The sequence below is a fragment of the Microcaecilia unicolor genome, chromosome 7 (assembly GCF_901765095.1).
Source record: "Microcaecilia unicolor chromosome 7, aMicUni1.1, whole genome shotgun sequence".
Classification (NCBI taxonomy): Eukaryota; Metazoa; Chordata; class Amphibia; order Gymnophiona; family Siphonopidae; genus Microcaecilia; species Microcaecilia unicolor.
Genome location: NC_044037.1, coordinates 244170903 through 244193362, shown reverse-complemented (window position 1 = coordinate 244193362; position 22460 = coordinate 244170903). Strand labels below are relative to the sequence as shown.

The 22460-nt window shown below is 42.2% G+C and overlaps 1 protein-coding gene across 1 annotated transcript in view; it reads left to right on the top strand.

The window, feature by feature from the left end:
• Positions 1–19759, top strand: part of TANC1 (tetratricopeptide repeat, ankyrin repeat and coiled-coil containing 1) — a 296811-nt gene extending 277052 nt beyond the window's left edge. Inside the window, 4 exon segments of the mRNA XM_030209133.1 lie at positions 3975–4121; positions 9353–9453; positions 17175–18442; positions 18445–19759. Of these exon segments, the coding sequence (XP_030064993.1) occupies positions 3975–4121; positions 9353–9453; positions 17175–18442; positions 18445–18578 (1650 nt within the window). The 3' untranslated portion in view covers positions 18579–19759.
• The last annotated feature ends 2701 nt before the right edge of the window (positions 19760–22460 follow it).

Genomic DNA, 22460 nt, shown 5'->3' with positions numbered 1-22460 from the left:
CTTAGATTGTAAGCTCTTTTGAGCAGGGACTCTCTCTTTGTATCAGGTGTTCAGCGCTGCATGTGTCTGGTAGCGCTATACAAATGCTAATAATAATAAAACAGTTGAGTCTGATATCTGTGCATGATGGGCCCACTGTAGCGAAATAAACATATACATCAGAAGTTTATACTGCTATTCCAGGAGAAGAGATGAACAAACCACCTTCTTGATGTTTTTTATCAGAAGATGCAACCTGTCCCCAGTGACCTGTTTTGTGTCCGCAAGCTCTCCATTCCAGTCAGTGGCGAGCAATTCAAAGTCCCACAGAGGGGTCTAGAGTATGCAAGCTGACTTGATAAAAAGAAAGACTGCTGCATCCTCAGTCAAAGGAGGCCAAAGTACCCACATAATGGGAAACCTGCATATAAGGGTACCAGTCACTGGCATGTACAAGACCCTCCTCTTGTAAATCTGCAAAGGATTTAATACATCCCTCCAGGTTAACCAGGTCCTTCACAAACTGAAAGCCTGTGGACCGCCATCTGTGCAAGTAAGATTTACAGGAATCAGGATCCAAGTCCCTATTGCCTGCCAAATGCAATAACAGTTGATGGCAACAACTGAGCTCACTTGCAAATCCAGTTCCACGCTTGTCACATAGATTTCAATATTGGATGGTGTTGAGATGAAAGGAGCTGATAAAGGTCTCTGAATTGTAAATATTATAACAAATGCACTGGAGCCACAAGCTGAGACTCCAAAGCACATGTCTTTAATCCAGTCTACCAGGTGACACATCAAACAGGCTACGTGTACTTGTGAAGATACAGACAGGCCAGACCACCATGACCCAGAGGTCTGGACAGTTGTGACAATGTGCTCCGTGGTTTCTTATTATTACAAGAAATTTACGCAATACAGTCTGAAATTTTGCACGGTCTCTGTTAGTCAAGAACATTGGAAAAGTCTGTAAGACATAAAGCCACTTTGGGGAAAACACCCCCTTAGCAATTTCTTTTCCAAGCAGAATAGCTCTAACCTCTTTAGACTTCCCTCATATGGAAGGAGTTCCATCCCCTTTATCATTTTGGTCACTCTTCTATGAACCTTTTCTAACTCCGCTATATCTTTTTTGAGATATGGCGATCAGAATTGAATGCCAAAGACAAAAAACTGTGAGCAGTTCCACCAATCAAGATATGGCGACCAGAATTGAATGCAATACTCAAGGTGAGGTCGCACCATGGATCAATACAGAGGCATTATAATATTCTTGGTCATATTTTGCATCTGTTTATAGTGGAGTCTGTGGTTATGTGGTCCTCTCTGATAATCACCTAGTCCCAGAGAAGGCTACAATAGGTGGTAATTCTTTCTCTGATCCTTCTACTTACCATAAGAAATATACCAATAGGGTTTCTGCCTCCTTACACCCACCCCAAGATACAGTGGACCAGCCACCCCCAAGATATGGGGTGACAGAAAAGACAGAGACTATGTCCCTTTGGAAGGGAAAGTCTTTATTCCTCACCAATTTAGGTAATAATAAAGCAATAAGGCAATAACAAATAACAATTTGTTATGAGAGGGAGTGAGAGAGACAAAGAATTACTCACTGTCGATCATCTCAGCCTCTTGTCTAAATACAATACAACAGTGCCTTATATACAGTGGATTGGGCATCATTTCCCTCCCAAATCATACAGCCTTGCAACTTCAGCTAATTTCTGTCTTACTTTATTGTTTACATAAAATGGAAAACACTATCTGAATGTTATGGAATACAGAACACAATATATAAATGTTTATGGAACACAGCATCTTATAACAAGTCCAAGGTTTCTTTCACAGGAGATTGTAGTGCTATTTTGCTACAGCCAGGTCTTATCATTGTTTTGTCTAGTAACCTCAACACATCTTCGCTTTCAAACTGTGTACATTCTTAGTGTCCTTGTGGTGTAGAGTTAGCAGCACCAGCTCTGTCAGAGAGGGGAAGAGTGCTCCTTGCTGGATCAGCATGACCTCGAATTTCCAGCTCTCAGCAGAAAGTAAAGATGCAGCTTTCAGGCATTTTAGAGCCTTTAGCTTATGCAGTTCATGGGTCATAACTGACCTGTCAGTGAGTCAGAAAAGTGCAAATCAATTCACATCCCTTTCCTAATAATTCCTAGCATCCTGTTTGCTTTTTTGGCCACTACCTCACACTGGGCAGAAGATTTCAGCATATTGTCTACAATGACACCTAGATGTTTTTCTTGAGTACTGACTCATAAGGTAGACCCTAGCATCAGGTAACTATGATTCGGATTATTTTTCCCAATGTGCTTCACTTTGCATTTGTCCACATTAAATTTCATCCGCCATTTGGATGCCCAGTCTTCCAGTTTCCTAAGAGCGTCCTGTAATTTTTCACAATCTGCATGTGTTTTGACTACTTTGAATAGTTTCTTGTCATCTGCAAATTTAATCACCTCACTTGCTCCATCTTCCAGATCATTTATAAATATGTTAGCACCAGTCCCATTACAGAGACCTGTGATACTCCACTGTTCACCCTCCTCCATTGAGAAAAATAGCCATTTAACCCTACTCTCTGTTTTCTGTCCAGTAACCAATTCCTAATTCACAGAAGGACATAGCAAAGGCTTGGACATGTACCTGTGAAGCCTGTAGACTTAGCTACATCAGGATTTAATATTGACATTAAAACATTTTTGTAATAAATGAATAAATAAATTAGGGGCCCTTTTACTAAGCTGCATTAGATGCTAACGTGTACCTAATACAGCTTAAAATGGCATACCACATGACACACTCAGGCGTCCTTGGGTAACTGCCAAATTAGGGTATTCTAATCCAGACAGTTAAAAAAAAAATTTTTTTAGGGGGTGGCGAGTGGGTGTTCCTGTGCTAACCAGCGCAGCGACATTACCGCACACTAATTAGCGCAGGATTACTGCATAAGACCTTACTGCCTACAAAATGGATGGCGGTAAGTGTTCACCCAGTACTTTTTTTTCTCTAATGGCCGCGCACTCATGGAAACCTTAGCGCATGGCCATTAGTACAACATACATCTACAGTAAAAAATGGCCTTAGTGCGTGTGCGCTAAGGCCACTTTTTGCTGCAGCTTAGTAAAAGGACCCCTTAATTGGTATTCTACAGTCATTTGGTAGTGAGAGAGCAGGTTCTCTAGAATTTAGAATACTGACTAGGAATTCAGAAACCTGGGTTCAAATCTACTTTTTGCTACTGTAAAAATCACTTTATTGAGATATTGGATAAATTATACTCTCATTGCCTCAGCTGCCCACTAAGAGGCCCTTTTACTAAGCTGCTTAAGTGTCTACGCGTGCCCAATGTGCGCCAAAATGGAGTTACCGCCCGGTTACTGCGTGGCTCTTGCAGTAATTTCATTTTTGGCACGCGTCCGATACGCACTGCTGAAAAATAATTTTTATTTTCAGACGCGCATATCGGACGTGCACCAACTGGCATTTGACACAGGTAGGTCATTACTGCCTGGGTACCACGTGAGACTTTACCGCTAGGTCAATGGCTGGCGGTAAGGTCGCAGACCCAAAATGGATGCGTGGCAATTTTAATTTTGTCGCACTTCCATTTTCGGCAAAATTTTTAAAAAGACCTCTTTTTTTTTTTTACAGGTACGCTGAAAAATGGATCAACGCGCGCCCAAAAGCCATATCTACACTACCGCAGGCCATTTTTCAGCACACCTTAGTAAAAGGACCCCTTAGCTTGTAAACTCTCTGGAGAAGGGGCTCATTAATAATTTAAAAGATGCCATGGATTTGGGCACCCTCTAAATACTAAAATAATGTATTTAGGTATTTGAATCCTAAAATTGAAGACTGTAACAAACAATCTTTAAATATTTTTCTTCTTTTTAATTGGGAAAGTCTCCAACATTAAACCAAACATGTACTTTAGGGAAGAAGCTCTAAAGCCGTTGCTGTTTTGCTCTCTTTAGAAAGGGAAGATGAAAGAAGCAGCACAGAGGTATCAGCATGCCTTGAGGAGGTTTCCACGGGAAGGATTTGGAGAAGAAATGAAGGCATTCAATGAACTAAGAGTTTCACTTTATTTAAATCTGTCACGTTGTCGCAGGAAAACAAATGTAAGTGGCATGTGAGGTGTGTTTTAACTGTATCCTGCTTCATGGCAAACCTCTAGAAAGAAAAGTAATGTCTTAACAACACTTATGCTTGATTTTATACAGTTATTGTTGGATATGTAGCTTACAAAAGCTCCACATATCACTAGAGGATACCAAAAGGAGAGACTTTTTTTTTTTTTTGAAGCAAATTAAAAACGAGCTAACTACGTACATGTAGAAAAGAAAATATCTTCTAATAAGTTCTTTTTCATTGTCCTTGTGTTACATTCCTAGTGACCTTGTTTCTAAGTTTATTAAGGGTTTATATCCCACCCATCAAAGTAATGTCTAGGCAGTTTACAATTAAAAGCAATCAAGGGGGGGGGAGTGAGAAATAGAGCTACAGACTGTGAGGAAAGGTGGGAATGAAATACAATGTTCAATGGGATAGGTGAGTGGGAGACACAAATGGGGGAGGGGATTGTATAGTTCAGATCAGTGTCCGGTACTCTCGTACAAGCAACATGAACATCATTGGTCATAGGCATCTGTAAATAAGAAGGAATTAAGGTCGGTTTTGAATTTCTGTAAGGAGGATGAGAGATGAAGGTGGGTTGGCAGTTTGTTCTGGAACTCCGGCCCTTGGACTGAAAAAATAGAGTGTCGTCTGGTATCACGTCTAATTTTACAGAAGGTTGGACCTAAGCGTACATAAGGGGCAGTAAGGTGCCAGAAGACGAGATTATGCCCAGTAATCTTGTGCGTTCTCTACCTGTGTTGTATCTCCTAATAATAGAGAGAAAGGAACTCTTCATTAATGCTTTACAGTATTCTTGGGGGATCACTTTCAAAGCACTTAGACTTGCAAAGTTCAATAGTAACCTATGGAACTTTGTATGTCTAAGTGCTTTGCGGGAACGGAGGAAGGCTTGCCAAACCTCAGGATTCATGAGATTAAAAATGTATTGCTATGATACATATAAAACAATACACAATAACATAAAATCATTACTCAAGTCTTGAGTACTAATTTTATGTTATTGTGTACTGTTTTATACACATCATAGCAATACATTTTTAATCTCATTGATCCTGAGATTTGCCTAGCCTTCTTCCGTTTCCACTTATTTTTGCACTACTATTGTTCTCGTCAGACTTTTCTGTTCGGTTACCTTTTGATTTCTATATCTGCAAGAAGTATTTCAGTTTTTTTTTTTTCTGTTTTTTTTTTAACTAGCCAACCTTTTGACTAGGTGTAAAATATTGTGGTTGCCATCATATAACATGCAGGATAGCAGTATGCATTTCATTTGCACTCTCAGTGTCCTGCTGCTTGTTCCTCTCAGCTCTCTGCAGATGGTATGTTAAACAATGGACTATGTGCAAATTTCACCACCATGACCTGGTTAGCAAAGTTGAGAAGGACTACTCTGATCTTCAGCATGTGACTGAGAATCTAAAATGTCTTTTGAAGACTAATATTAGGATTTGGATTGTATGTCAATACATAAAATGGAAAATGTATTCATCAAGCAACAAAGACTACTTAATGGTACTAACAATGCACCCGTTTGCAATAGTGATATTAAAACGCTGGTTTGGGTAATAGTTTTGGTTTGCAAAGGCGCAGGGTGAAACTTGAAATAATCATTTTTTGTATTTCATGTCTGTCTAAAATCCATATAGCCATGCTTGGGGTAAAATAAGCTGCAGAGTCACATACAACCTTCCTTTAGTCATGCTGTGGCATACTGGATCAATTAGAGCTGATGCAAGCCCTTTGTAGTCAGACTAATGTTGAGTGTATTACAGTAATCCAACCTTTGATGTTATTATAGCATGAACAACTTTGACGACTTGCCTTTGCTATGTATTGAGAGAGTCAGTGTAGTTATCACAGATGATAGATGCAGCACCTGAAGGTTGCTTGAATTTGGGGATAAGTTTAAGTGTAACTACCTACCTATATCCTAAGGTTCCTGACCTATGATTAAAGGGAAAGTTCATAGCTTCCAAAACGGATTTTGATGTTATTTAATACCCACTTATGTTAGGGACCCATAGAAGCTCAGTTTTACTTGGGTTCAGGCAAAGTTTTTTTTTTTTTTTTTTTGTTTAGCTCATTCTTGAATTGCTAGGTTATCAATAGAAATCAAACAAAATAAAATATGGAAAAGAAAATAAGATGATACCTTTTTTATTGGACATAACTTAATACATTTCTTGATTAGCTTTCGAAGGTTGCCCTTCTTCGTCAGATCGGAAAAAAGCAAATGTGGTAGCAGATAGTATATATGAGTGAGACATCCAAGCATTACTTTGACAGTCTGGCAGGGTGGGAGGGAGGGGGTGGGTAGGAGTTATGCATGGGGACATCAAAGCATTTCATTGATATTCTAACAGGATGGGTGTGGATAGGTGAGAGGAGGGTGATAAACAGAGAAATACAACCTTATGGTTTATAATGGGCTCTGTTTATCACCTTCCTCTCACCTATCCACACCCATCCTGTTAGAATATCAATGAAATGCTTTGATGTCCCCATGCATACCTCCTACCCACCCCCTCCCTCCTACCCTGCCAGACTGTCAAAGTAATGCTTGGATGTCTCACTCATATATACTATCTGCTACCACATTTGCTTTTTTCTGATCTGATGAAGAAGGGCAACCTTCGAAAGCTAATCAAGAAATGTATTAAGTTATGTCCAATAAAAAGGTATCATCTTATTTTCTTTTCCATGTTTTATTTTGTTTGATTTCTATTGATAACCTTTAAGAGTGGACTAACACGGCTACCACACCTCTCTACTTAAATTGCTAGTAAACAGTCATTTTATTCAGGAGAATCTTCTATCTTGCTTTCTGTGAAGATCTAATAGGGTTACAAAGTCCATCTGTTCCATAACCGAGTCTGCATCCAGATTGGCACAGATCTAGCCAGCGTCTCTCTTGTAGCCAGTCATTGAGCTGAACTCAGACTGTTCTATAAGTTTAGCTAGAAATGGGATGTTAAATATTGGCCAGTAATTTTGAGGTTGTCCTAATCAAAGTTGTTCTTCCTTAGCAGAGGACTCGCTATTGCCCTTTTTAATGCTGTTGATAGTTGTCTTAGCCTACCAACAGCCCTCTAACCTCAAACAGATACCAGCGACCACAAAGTGTTCAAAAAATTTATTTATTTATTAGGATTTATTTATCGCCTTTTTGAAGGAATTCACTCAAGGCAGTGTACAGGAAGAATAAATCAAACATGAGCAATAGACAATTACAATAGTACAAATATTAAAATAACAATACAAAGTATGGTATAGTACACTACTTACAATGCCAACACAATACGTAATAGAACATTTTAATTGACAGTGTAGGGTATATGCAAAGACAGAACATATAGATAGGTAAGAGAGTAAGAGGAGTTTAGAAAATAAGGTGACTAATTTAAAGAAAGGTGCACATGAGGTCAGAGAGATGGTTAAATGACACCCACTCAGAGATTAAACCCTGCCAGAAACCCAGATGCCAACTCTGTTATTCACTCATGTAACACTATCATAGACAGGGCTTTGGAGTCGAAGTCGGAATCAATTTGGGGTGGAGTCGGTAAAAATGTACCAACTCCAGCTTCAAAATTTAAAAAAAATTATATTATATGGTAAATTTATCATTCTTTACATATAATCGTGGAGGAGTGGCCTAGTGGTTAGGGTGGTGGACTTTGGTCCTGGGGAACTCAGGAAGTGAGTTCAATTCCCGGCACAGGCAGCTCCTTGTGACTCTGGGCAAGTCACTTAACCCTCCATTGCTCCATGTAAGCTGCATTGAGCCTGCCATGTGTGGGAAAGTGCGGGGTACAAATGTAAAAAAATAAATAAATAAATATGTACATATACTGGATCTAAAGTACTAGATCCAGAACAAAAAATGTAAAGCCTAATATCAGTAGGAGTTGGAGTCAGAGTTAAAGGTTTGGTGTACTGACTCCACAGCCCTGTTTGTAGGATCCAGTAACATCAGCTACAGCATCTGGGGCTCATTTACCTGCTCTTCTTCCAAAGTAATTTTTAATTATTTATTTACTTATCAGGATTTACTAACTGCCTTTATGAAGAGATTCACCTATTCTATCAGCCATGTCCCCTGCTTTCCATGTAGGACAAACTAGTTAGTCATTCAGAGAAAGAATAAATAGTCAAAAATCTGATATTAGAAATGGCAACATTAAAAAACCTGTAGGGGAACATTTTAACCTTCAAGGACGCTCTCTTACTGACCTTAAATTTGCCATATTCTTACAAAGCACCTTCTAAGGGATACTCCAGCGTGAAGCTGTTGAATTGGAACTCATCAATAAGCTTAACACCATCACCCTAGGCCTAAATAGAGGCCACAGATCATAGCACTCTACAGGTGTGAATGGGCTTCACTATTCTAAGATTACCCTGTCTTCGTTCTCTGTCACCCACTACAGCTGTCAGTTTAACTATGCAGCCATTATCTCTCCCTTTCCACACCCTACCTTGCATTTTACAATACTTTATCTTTGTATCCCTCTCCCTTCCCATGCATCTTCCTTATATGTGCATAATCACGTGTCCTAAACTTCACTTCATACATCTGACGAAATGGACTCTGGTCCTTGAAAGCTTATGCCTTAATAAATTGGTTTACGTCTATAAAGTGCCACCGGCCTCTGTCAGTTTCATTAGAAAAAGAGGAGTTCACCATTTTTGTGGGCCCCTCCTATGAGGCCCCATAATGAACTTGCATCTGGTGAAAACACAGCAGTTGGGGGAACTACTCTTCATCCTTGAAAATTAGCCTCCTTGCAGCAACACCCTACCCTCAAAAAGGCCCTTCCCCCAGAAAAACTATCCTACCCCCCCTAGCTGTGCCCCCACCACCCCTAATCTGCCTCCACTGACCCTACCTCCTACCATATCCTCCAGCAACTATCCCTACCTTGCAAACTGCTCCAGTCTCCCTGACTTATCTTCCCTCACAAAGACACACATATACATATATAAGGGTTGGAAAGAATTTCATGAACCATGCTCCACATGCTTTCACCACTTCTGTTATTTGCCTTCTCTGGTATAAGAAAGGGTCGATGGCCATTGAGATATGGTGATCTTGTAGCAGGGATGTGCACAGAGGAGCAAAGATAGCTTTTCCTGTAGCCTTCTCTGTCTCTTTCAGAAAAGTGTATTAAAAGTACTTTTAACATTGTAATCGTACTTTTTAATGTCTTAGGACTTTGGCATGGCAGAGGAATTTGCTTCCAAGGCACTAGAACTGAATGGTAAATCCTATGAAGCTTACTATGCCAGAGCAAGAGCCAAAAGAAACAGCAGGTAACATTTTATCTTCCTTTTTAAACTGGTACTTTCATGTATTATGGTGAAGTGCTAATACTTGACCCTTAACCTGACATGTCTGCATGGGACCTGTTTCCAATCTGGCACCTTCCTTTGGAATTCCTCTTCTTTTTTTCTTTACGATCGAGGTAAGTGGGTCCTAGGCTTTTTTTCAGCCAAGTTGAAAGCCACAAATCTTTATGTTTAGCATTCACAGAGCGGAGTCCAGTGATGAATCTCTTATTTATTTTTAAAATGTATACATCGCCTATTACCTAGGCGATTTACAAATCAAACATTCATAATAAAATAAAGCTGAAAAACAAAGACGAACATAAAAACACGCTGGGTCTCAATTTCAAAGCACGTAAACGCACAAAGTACCATAGGTTACTATAGTACTTTGTATTAAGTGCTTTGAAAATGAGCCCCATTGCAAACTAACTACAAATTACACAGCCTGTTCTTCAATATTAAAATTAAGCACTGATCACTCCTACAAACAGCTGAGTTTCTAGTAATTTTTTGAACTGTACCACATTGGTGCATAAATGAAGCTGCCCAGGAAAGGGTGTTCCACAAACATACCCCAGCAATGGAAAAGGCAGATAAGCTCATGTCAGCAGAGCGAACTCTTGTTACAGTGTCCAATGATAAATGCATTGCACTTTCTGAGTGCAGTGACTGTTTCAGACAGTATACACAAACAGTGTATACTTTTGGAGCTGCCTCCATTCTTCATATCCAAGCTCCAGGGCTATACTGTATATAAAATCTAAGAAACTCTAAAATTACCTTTTTAAACTTAAAAGCTGACAGATGCTCCTTAGGGCACCCTTTGCCTTATGTTTGAAAGGAAAATTGGGGCCTTCATGGGATAAGGGAGAGATCCTTTGCTTTTTTTTTTTCCACTTCCTACTGTTGTCACAGGGCATCGCTCCTACTACTTAAAAGTCTTTCTTTTGAACAAATATCCTCAGTGCACATGGTGCTGTGAATGTCTAGGTGCTGATTCTTCATCATCTTTGCACCTGGAAAAATGAACATGACACCCCTTATCCAAAGAATTATATTGTCTTCCAGTTGGTTGGTATATCGGGTTTACAGTCTTGTCCTAGACTATTCATAGTGAAGTACTGGCCTGCATCCAAACTTTATTTCAGCAATATGTCCCAGAGCTTGCTCTGTTCTTTTGACCAACCTCCCATCTTATAAGAAGGTGTGGTTGACTGAAACTTCAGAACAGGAGTAAGGGGGGACCACTTAAATTCAACCCACTGCAGTGGTGAGTTAACATGAGTGGCGTAGCCACAAGTGGGCCTGGGTGGGCCACGGCCCATCCACTTAGGGCTCAGGCCCACCCAACAGTAGCACATGTTTAGTGGTAGCTAGTGGAGATTCCAAGGTCCACCAGCTGAACATTTCCCCCTGATGGTAACGAAAACACTACTCTCCATGATACTGGCACCTGCACATTCTCAGTTTTCAGCGCATGCCTGCTGCAAACTGCCATGGTGGAAAGAAGCGTGTTGAGATATTTTTTTGGTGGTGGAGAAGAGAAGAACACTTGGTGCCCACCCACTTCTTACCTAGGACCACCCAAAATCTGTTGTCTGGCTACGCCCCTGGTTAACATGCATAAAATTGTAGACAAAAAAAAATCAGTGATGGCAAAATTTTCTAAAACCAATAAAATACATAAAAAGATTGATTCTATTACAACAAATGCTAATAGGAATTGATGTGTCGTGGACCAGGACCAAGTCTCAGAAGACTGTGTTCGTGAGGAGCTAGCTAAATTAAAATTAGACAAAGTGATGGGGCCTGATGGAATATATCCGAAGGTACTCAAGAAACTTGGAGAAGATCTGGTGGCTCAGTTATCTGACCTTTTAAATGCTTCTTTAGAGTCTGGAGTGGTCCTGGAGGACTGTAGAAGGGCAGATGTGGTCCCTTTGCACAAAAGAAAGGAGGAGGTTGGGAATTACAGACCTGTTAGTTTGACCTCAGTTGTGAGTAAACTAATGGAAGCACTTCTAAAGTAGAGGATTATGAAGTTTCTAGAATCAAATGGACTGCAGGATCTGAAGCAGCATGGTTTTACTAGAGGCAGGTCTTGTCAGACAAATCTGATCGATTTTCTTAGACTGAGTGACCAAGCAGTTGGATAAGGGAGGGGTTCTAGATGTGATGTACTTTGAATTTAGCAAAGCCTTTGACACTGTTTCACATAGGCGACTGATAAATAAACCGTATAGGGCCTAAAGTGATTGACTGGGTTAAAAACTGGTTAAGTGGAAGGAGACAGAGGGTAGTGGTAAATGGAGTTTGCTCTGAGAAAAAGGATGCTATCAGTGGTGTGCCACAGGGATCTGTCCTTGGGCTGGCTCTTTTTAACAACTTTGTGATTGATATTGGTGATGGACTGTCTGGTAAAGTTTGTCTCTTTGCAGTTGATACCAAACTCTGTAATAGTCACCTCTTCTACCTGTTTGTCCACCTTAAGATCATTGGATATGATCACCTCCAAGTCCCGCTGTTCTTTTGTATACAGAAGTATTTCACCCCCTATACTATACCATTTCTTTGGAGTTTTGCAGCACAAGCGCATGACCCTGCATTTTTTGGTATTAAATCTTAGTTCCCAACTTCTAGTACTATTTATCATTTCTGTAGTGCTACTAGATGTATGCAGCACTGTACACTTGAACATGAAGAGACAGTCCCTGCTCGACAGAGCTTACAATCTAATTAGGACAGACAAACAGGACAAATAAGGGATAAGGGAATTACTAAGGTGGAAATCATAGGCTAAGCCTCCCCAGCCGCAGCGACGGTGGTGTACTAATTCTTCGGGGCAGTCTTGCCTGCCTGCCCACCCGCCCCGCTGCCAGCGCTGATTCCTCCGCTGGCGTTTAGCTGTCGGCGTTCGCGCTTTAAAAATGGCCGCCAAGACTTCCAGCGGCCTCGCAAGACTTCTGTAAGTCTCGGTGGCCATTTTGAAGCGTGAACGCCAGCAGTGCCAGTGGGGAGAGTCAGCGCTCGCAGCGGGCAGGCAAAACTGCCTGCCCGCCCGGCGCCTGCCCCGAAGAATTTGAAGAGTCAGGATCCGGAGGGAGGGAGGAGAATAATTCATGCAGGGCAGGGGAGGGTCACTGCTGGACATGGGTGGATGGAGGGCAGGGGAGAGAAGGGTCGCTGGACATGGGTGGATGGAGGACAGGGGATAGGAGAGGAGAGAGAAGAAATACTGGACATGGATGGAGGGGAGGGAAAAGCGAGGAAGGAGATGAGATGAGGGAAAAGGAAGAGAGAAGAAAAACTGCACATGGATGAAGAAAATAGGCAGAAGCTGAGGACCAGAAATGTAGAAGAAAGGCGGAAAGTAAAAGAAATAAATGGAAAGGAAGCCCTGGAAACGGAGTTAAGAGGACAGATAGTAGCAGAATCGGATACTGGGCCAGCATGATCAGAAAAACAAAGTCACCAGACAACAAAGGTAGAAAAAAATTATTTTATTTTCATTATAGTGTTTGGAATATGTCCACTTTGAGAATCAGATGCTCAACATTAAAAGTTTATATTTATTTACCTATGTATGGCATTTTATCCCACATTAAACATGAATTAGGATGTTTTGTGGCTCTACATGAGAATTGTGATATTATGATCCCTTGTTTCATATTGTTGACAGTCTGCATTTTCCGTATGGGTGGTATATTGGTGTATAAGGTTCTGCCCAGTGTAATATTTATGGTACAGTAAGGCAGTGGCGTAGCTAGGGTAGTTGACACCCGGGGCCAGTCATTTTTAACACCCCCCCCCCCCCCCCCCCCCCCCGAAATCCAGTATTAGGCATACCGAGAATGCAAAACACTCAGGACCTATAGAGCAATTCTACCATACCATAAGCAGTAATTTGTACGAGTCACACAAGGAAAAGGAAAGCATCTTAAACACTACAGTGAGCACTAGAACATCAATTCACCTATTGTAAAACGAAAACAGATAGATTAGTACAGATCGTCGATCCTGCACAGTCAATGCCAACCGAAAGCCATGTCTTTTTCACAAATACAGATACACCCTAATCCACTATAGAATAAGTAATCATAAACTTTCTATTTAGACAAAAATTAAACTGAACCCCCGATGCCAGACTCTGCATACAATGCAACACCACAGAAACAGAAAATGTCCTCTAGTACTGTGCAAAATATAAAGACAGCAGATGTAAATTTGAAAAAACTAACAAATACCAATCACCACTTTACAAATTAACAAATAGAAATAAAACAAATAATATTTTATTGGACTAATACATTTAGCTTTCAGAGGCCAAAACCTCCTTCCTCAGGTCAATTCAGTATAGTACTGTTACAGTGTCCTATCCTGACCTGAGGAAGGGGGTTTTGTTCTCCGAAAGTAAAATGTATTAAAATTAGTCCAATAAAAGATTACCTTATTTACATGTTCTATTATAAACATTTATTAACACAGCTACAATACTACTTTATCCTAAAGCAAAAAAATAAAAATATATATTTACAGTTCGTTGTCTCTGGTTTCTGCTTTCCTCATCTTTTCACTGTCTTCCTTCTATCCAGCATCTGTCTTCACTCTCTCTCTGCCATCCAGTGTCTGCCCTCTCTCCCTTCCATCGACTTCTGCCCCTTCCATGCACCATCTGCCCCAGTCTGCCATCTCTCTCTCCCCCTTCCATCAACATCTGCCCTCTATCTCTGCCCCTTCCATCCACCATTTGCCCCAGTCTGCCCTCTTTCTCTCTCCCCTTCCACCCACCATCTGCCCTTTCTCTCTGCCCCTTCAATCCGTCTGCCCTCCCTCTACCATCCATCCAGGGTCTGCCCTCCCTCACGCTCCCCCCTTCTATCCCCTCTCTGCCCCCTCTTTTCAGCCCCCAGTTCCAGCCCCCTTATTCCACCTGCCCCTAGTTCCAGCCCCAGCCCACATCTCCCACCTGCCCCCCTTTTCAGCCCCACTATCCCACCAGTCCCCAGCCCTTTTCTCCCATCAGTCCTGAGCTTCAGCCCCCAGCCACTTCTCCCTGTCCTTTTTTCAGCCCCTAGTTTCAACCCCAGCCCTTTATCTCACCAGTCCCGAGCTTCAGCCCCAGCCAGTTCTCCCTGTCCCCTTTAAAGCCCCTAGTCCCCACAGTTTCAGCCCCCTTCATCCACCACATGCCTTGCATCCCCCCTTTTCAGCCCCAGACCCATTCTCCCACCTGCCCCAGGCATGGACCCATTTTCCCTCCTGCCCCCCTGTCAGACACCAGTTCCAGCTTCAGACCCCTTCTCCCATCTGAGCACTCCCCTCCCCTCTCTGAGCACCCCTCTGAGCTCCCCTACCCCTCCCCAATCCCCTTCTCCCCTCCTTGATGCTCTCCCACCCTCCCTAATCCCCTTTAAGCACCCCTCTGAGCTCCCCCACCCCTCCCCAATCCCCTTCTCCCCTCTCTGAGCTCCCCACCCTCCCTAATCCCCTTCAAGCACCCCTCTGAGCTCCCCCACCCTTCCCCAATCCCCTTCTCCCCTCTCTGAGCTCCCCCACCCTCCCTAATCCCCTTTAAGCACCCCTCTGAGCTTCCCCACCCTTCCCCAATCCTCTTCTCCCCTCTCTGAGCTCCCCACCCTCCCTAATCCCCTTTAAGCACCCCTCTGAGCTCCCCCACCCTTCCCCAATCCCCTTCTCCCCTCTCTGAGATCCCCCACCCTCCCTAATCCCCTTTAAGCAACCATCTGAGCTCCCCCCCCCCGACCCGACAGCCCTTCCCTGTTCTCCTGCTGCTCCTACCCTGTCCTGTCTTTAAAAAAAAAATTTTTCGAAGCGCCGGAGAGTGGCAGGCAGCGCGCCTCGCGTCTGCCCTGCTAGTAAAGAAGATCTCGTCAACGTCGTCGTCCTTCCCACACTGAGTCCTGCCCACCCTCGCGGTAATAGGAAGTTGCCTCAGAGGGGGGCGGAACTCAATGTGGGAAGGGCGACGACGTCAGCGAGATCTTCTTTACTAGCAGGGCAGATGAGAGGCGCGCTGCCTGCCACTCTCCGGCGCTTCGAAAAAAATTTTTTAAGCAGAGTAGCGGGAGCAGAGCACCCCCCCACCCGATGACACCCGGGGCGGACCGCCCCCACCGCCCCGCCCTTGCTACGCCACTGCAGTAAGTGTGTTTTTGCACAAAGTTGTGCATAGTGTTTTGCATTTGAGCGATTGTGGTTAGTATATGCTTTGAGCAACCACTTTATTCTTTGACATATGATACATAGCTAATATCTAAATTTAATAAAAGATATTAATTGTGACTTTTATTTTTTCTATGTGTTATCAGACAATTATGGATTTAAGCTCCACCCCTGGCCCCACCCCCTAATCCCGCCCCCTTTAGCCTCCCCAAACAGTTGGGCCACCGACCGCCTATGGTGGAAATGATAAAACATGGGTACTGAACAAGTGAGTGAGGTTAGGAGTTAAAAGCAGCATCTGATTGTAGATATTTGGGAAAACAAAAGTAAGCACTGGTGCATTTATTAAGTATGTAATGTTATTAAATAACTAGTCTTTATCACCTCCCCAAATTAGTACTCACCAACCACCCGCAATTTAGAGAGCTAAAAGACTAGGAAGGCCACATTTTATGAGAAAAGCAATTCTTTAATTTCTTACCAAGAGAAAGTTACAATTACAAATGCTAGTTTCTCATGTGGAGAGCAGGGGACACAAACATGTGGTCTACCACTGCCTCTCCAACATGATGCTCTGGTTCAGTTGTTTATATACCTTTTGTGTTAAGTAAGGCTTCACATTACTTCAGCACTTATCTTCCTGAGAGATCATTCTGTTCTCTGTTCTCACCATATATTTTTCCCTTAAGTTGCTAAATCACATTATTCTGTCCATCCATAATTGCACCTTTCCCATGCCAGCTAGCTTGCCTGTAAGGGTATCATAATAGATCCTAAATTCCTGAGTTTACACAGGCTCATGTTCTTTAATAAATTACAGGCTTCTCAATCTCTGATAGATTCCAGAGTCGCACCCCTGTGCTGGGGTGCTGACCTGTGCTCATGATTCTACAGTAAAGGTGTTGATGTGATTGCTCACAGCAGGGCTGGCTCAAGGGACTGTGGCAACCTGAGCCAACTTTGACATTGGTGCCTCCCCCACCTGTGATCCGGTATCTCTTCCATCCACTCAAGCCCCCCTCCTCCCTTGCAGGTGATAAAGGGTGCCAAAATCCTGAATCTCTGGTCTAGCATCTCCTCTCTCCCCCTACCTTGCATGGAAGGAGGATGGAAGAGAGGGAAAGATGTCAGACCGGGATTTTGGCACCTTTAACCAACAGCGCTCTGAGCCAGTGTTTCACTTGGTCTATAGGTTGAACCAGCCCTGGCTTACAGATGTTTTGGATCTTTCTACTGTGCTAACTTCCATGTCTATAATAATCTTATCCGACTACTGGTAGACTGTTAGTGTCACACATAAATTAATCAAATCTTTTGTTTTAATAATAGTTTACTGGTATTACACTTTGCTGATGTTATTTATTGTTTTTTTAAGTGGCTTAGTACATTTTACATGTTAGAAGATCTAGTAAAGAGGTGAGCTCATGCCTATGGGACTTTTTAAGATTAAATTCCTCACTATTGAATAGAATATATTTTTTTCTCATGCATAACAGTGATTGTTATTTTTCTTTTTACAGACAGTTTGTTGCGGCTCTTGCTGATCTACGTGAGGCCATGAAGTTGTGTCCAAGTAACCAGGAAATAAAGAGACTTCTGAGTCGAGTAGAAGATGAATGTAGACAAGTACATAGAACACAGCAGCAAAAGCAGCAATATCTGCCAACCTTGCCAAATAACGATTCTGATCACGAGGAGGACGTTCTTGGCCAAAGGCAAAATGCTCATCTAGCTTTAGAGGAAATAGAAGAAGAATTTCCACAGCAAGATGAAACATCACTGTTTTCAGTGAGGCCACAACATTCACAGACTCCATCCCCTCACAGCAGGACACTTCAGGATGGCCTTCCACCGAAATCTAGACCTGTTTCACCTCAGAACAGAGCAGAGAACAAATATTTAAAAGAGACAGTAGCTCAGCAGGGTTTGATTATGCAATCTACAAAGCAGGCACAGATAGTAAAAACTAACCAGCACATGAGTGCCCTTCAGTCTTTCTCAAAAACTGGAAATGGTCAGTACAGTGTGAAAACCCAGCTGCCTTCACAGCATACCTCTACAAATCCTTTGCCAAGCAGACATAGGAGTCCACATTCAGATGGGACAAATGGATTCGCCTCTGGGAGCAATGCAACAGGAATTCACCCTGGACTGTATGGTGAAAGGTTAGCCTCAGGCCAGAATAAGTATTTGCAGCATCATGAGAACTTAACACCTTGTAATTCCCATTCTTTATCAAATACACCAACCACGGTTCAGAGGTTAAATGTCCATTCCATGTCTGTAGATCTAGCAGCTACAGCTCAAGGAGGAAAAAGAAATTGTAATGAAATAAAAAAGCAAACAAACTTAATAAGTGCAACCTCTTCTAATTCCCCAACCAGCAGCATGAAGCAGTCCAGCTCGACCCACAGTTTAATTTCAAGCAGCAGCTTTTCAGATGGTGACAAAAGTCCAGATGTTCGAATCAAAGAGAAAAAGGTCACTCAGGCTCAAAGCAATGCAGCAGAGCCTAGAGGCCGCAATACTCCATTCATGGGCATCACAGACAAAACTGCAAGGTCACTGCAGAGCTTGCAAGCAAACCGCAGCTGGCAGAGCCAGGCAGCAGAAGGTAAACTACTGAACACAGGTGTTCAATCCATAAAGACGGAACAGTTTTCTGCCCGCCCGGTAGCTGGATGCAACAGTCCAACAAATTCTTTGTCTTCTGCTCCTGCTGGAAATATTCAAAATGGAAAACCTTTGAAAGAAGTTGATGAGATTAAGGACCAAATGCTTTCCCATTTTAAGAAGCTCGAACCACCAAGAATTCAAGTCAAGAAGGGATAGCCAAACAGCAACCTCACATAAATAAAGAGGGTCACTTGTCTCATGTTCCTTCTACAAAGCCAGCACGATCATTTATTGAGTCTAATGTGTGAATGTTTAATTTGTATGGTAGTTTGTTGTAAACACATGCATCTCCGTCTACGGTTTCCTGTCAGTTACTCTTATTATGGGATCATTTCATAATGGGATATGTATAAGAGGTGTTTGGCATTATAATTTGCTGTCATTATTTTCTATTTCTATCATTCCTAGTGGTATATTGATGTCCTCTGGCCAGTATTGTTAAAATACATGGGGAAACCTGTTTATCACAAAACAGTGAAGTCAACTAGACTGTCAAGCTTACCTTGAAAAGATTGTCACACAAAGATGGCATTTGCAGCACTAAAGTCCATCCATCTAAAGAGGATGGGAATTTTAGAGGTTCCGCCTCTTCTCCCTCATATTGCTATCTTCTCCGACACTCTGCCCTTTGTAGTTACAGCTCTCTTAAAGGGAATTGCTTGCAACCATCTCATCCAGAACATTGTGAAAGTATACATCGATTCCATTGTGTAATGAGTTGGAGTATTGAGCTGTACATGAGTTTGCTTATTGCAAACCTGCAATCATTTATAAATGAGTCCGCTTCTTGTAATGTAAATTCAGAAACCCGTAAGACATTTGTATAGAGTTAATTATTAAAGGGGCACTGTTAGATTTGGAAAAAGGGAAATCTTAAACTTAATGATTTGGTTACAGCTGTGTTACAACAGTAAAAAAAAAAACAAATGCAGACTGAAGCAACAAGCTAGGCTTGTGCTGAGACCATTCCTGTTGCACTGCAGAGGCAAGTTGTAATCACATTTTAGCCATTGTGATGTGGCACATACGGTTGTGAAAAGTTTAAATTTCATTAAGATTTACAAAGACAACCAAAGGTTAAAATACATGTAAGGTATAAATAAGTCATGATTAAAATAGCACTTTTCAAATTCCAACTTTACCAGCCTGATAGTGACCTAGGAATTAGCCATTTTTTCAAACCTGTAAATACAATGTTTTTGTGAAGGTGGCCTTAAAAAAACAATTAATGCCTATTGAAATACAGCCATAATGTTGCATGCATTTTAAAGCTTCAGCCATTTTGGTTATTGCACTGAGTAATATATGAATATGGCATGCTAAACAGTTATTATAGTAACCTGCACTTTATATAGTTTATATAAAACACCGTTGAGGTGCTATTTTACTATAGAATGGTGTATCATACATTCACGGAGGAAATGAGGTACAGGAAAATATTACAAGGGATTTTGTAAGTAATCAGATGTATTTTTTGAAGGCAGTAAACTGAAAGGGGGAAACCTGTGTTCATACGTTGTGTGAGGTTATCAGGATTTAATCAAAACTTTTAGGAGCTTTTATTTTTTTCTTAATAGGAATTGAGTTGTCAAAGCAAATAGTTGTAAAGAAGTTCCCGTATGTGTAATTATGGTCTGTTTTGTACAAGTTGGAATATTCAGTTGTGGTTTGGGGGTTAAAGGCCTTTTTATTCTCATGTACAGTATGTACACTATATGAACAGCCTTATACAGTTCTACAGCTTCTTTACTGAATCTGCTTATAATTGCTGGCTTATTTATTTACTGTTCAGAACTTTGTGAATTTTTCCTTGGTTCTACATTTGGTTTTATACAGGTTCTATACTTTTTCATATGGAATAAAGAATTAATATAGCTTGCTGTTATTTGCATGAATTGGATTTTTTTTAATTATGTAAAGTTTAAGGAACGGTTGTTATACCCAGATTGCTTTGGTAATATGAACAGAAACACAATAGGAACTCTCATTAAGGAAGACAGAAAAACAAATAGAATTGTACTCCCTTTTTAATTAAAATATTAATGTATGTTAGGTCCTTCTTTTTTTTTTTTTTAAATCTAACATCTCCTCTTCCGTGACAGCCATATATTTCTAAGAGATGTTAAAAGCTTTACCATAGGCATCAAGAGACCTTGGATAACTTCTGAGGGCAATAGAGTGGAGGAGTGGCCTAGTGGTCACCGGTCTTGCAATCCAGAGGTGGCCGGTTCAAATCCCACTGCTGCTCCTTGTGATCTTGGGCAAGTCACTTAACCCTCCATTGCCTCAGGTACAAACTTAGATTGTGAGCCCTCCTGGGACAGAGAAATATCCAGTGTACCTGAATGTAACTCACCTTGAGCTACTACTGAAAAAGGTGTGAGCAAAATCTAAATAAATAATAATAATGGAACCTCATTGGAAGACTGCAGGCCTTAAGGTACTTTGTATTTACAGACATGCAAGTTAATTGTCAAAGGGAAACTTTGTGCTCAATTTCCCTTTGACAATTTGGACCAGGTGCTCATCCCTGTGAATGCATTGCACCTGTGTGGGAGCAAATACAAGGTAGCCGAAGGGGGTTTAAAATGAAATTCTCATGTAGGTAACACACCGCCTACTTTCAGCTTGGGTAAATGTATGCATGCTGTCATCCAGCACACATAATTTTATCCATGCTCACAGGGGGCAATAATTGAACCATTGTTTGACACATTTGAACCCTAGTTTACCTGCATAAAAACACATGATTATTATCCCTTTATGACTTCAGATCCTCAGTTACTAAATTGTATTAGGTGTTTAATATACGTTTTAACATGTATTAACTGTTAACTTGGAGCTCAACGAAAGTTAACACCAGGTTAAAACCTAACATGGAAATTTATATTAGAGGGGTGAACAACTAACTACACCTTCACAGGTGGATTACGTGACTTGCTCAAGATAGCAAGAAGTAGCTGTGGGATTTGATCCAAGCTTCTCGGGTTGTCAGCCCAGTGCTCAAACCACTAGTCTATTCCAGCCACATTAAAACATTTTGCCGCCTTGGCAGAATGTACTGTTTTATTTATTTATTTATGAACATTTATACCCCACTTTTTTTCCCACATAAAGCAGACTCAAAGTGGCTTACAATGTACAGATTAATCAATTACAATTACATTGGATAGAGAGGAAGGAACAGGGTAAGAAGGGAAAGGGAAGAGAGACTAAGATAGACGGTGGAAATCCAGATGCGGAGATGGCCCAGAGTGGTTCAAACAGTTCACGGCAAGGCGATCCACAATTGGGAGCTGTAGCAATACCCAGTAAGCAGGCGAAGCGCAGAAGAAACAGCAATATGCAGCCAGGAGAGTGGTAGTGGTCACCAGAGGCAGACAACAGCAGCTGGAGGCGGACAGTGCCGGCGGGGCCCAGGATGACAACGATTCCGTCAATACCACCGCAGAGGAAGAGGGACCGCAGCCTGCCTGCGCACTCCGGCACCCTGGACCGCAATGGGAAAGAGATGCTAGTTCCACTTCGTAGGAAGAAATCACAGATGACAGCACTGTAGGGAAGATGAAACGAAGACCAAGTTGTTTGCAGCAGCAAAGTTGCTGCTGTTTGTGTAATGCAGAATAACTGTGAGCTAGAAAGGAGCCGCTGGACTGCAACCAGTGTTCCTGGTGCCACGGAGAGGGAGCCATAGTGGTGCAGGAGCAAACGTTCCTTCTCCCTAGTCTCAACCGACGAGGCCCTCCAGACCAGGGACAACCGTCACCGCGCTGTCAGTCCAGCAGAAGAGGAAGAGCCGCACAGCTGAGCGGCCGGCAGCGTGGGCGGGGCCCGGGTGAACAACTCCGATGCAACGGCCAGAAGCCCGTCCGGGCCAGGGCAGCAGAGGCAGCAGACTCCCCACAGAAAGATGAACAACAGGGAGGAGAAGGCAGCGGCTCGCCAGCGGTTGGTCCTCGAACACGATGGCAACGAGTAGACCCGACTTGCCCCTCTACAACGAACGGGCTCCCCAAGGCGCTCCAGACCCGGAGAGGCACTGAATGAGGGGAACCACACTCAAATGCCAGGTGAAAACCCAAGGATGCCCGGAGCTAACGGTTTCCCGTCCGGTTATCCGGCGGCCATCT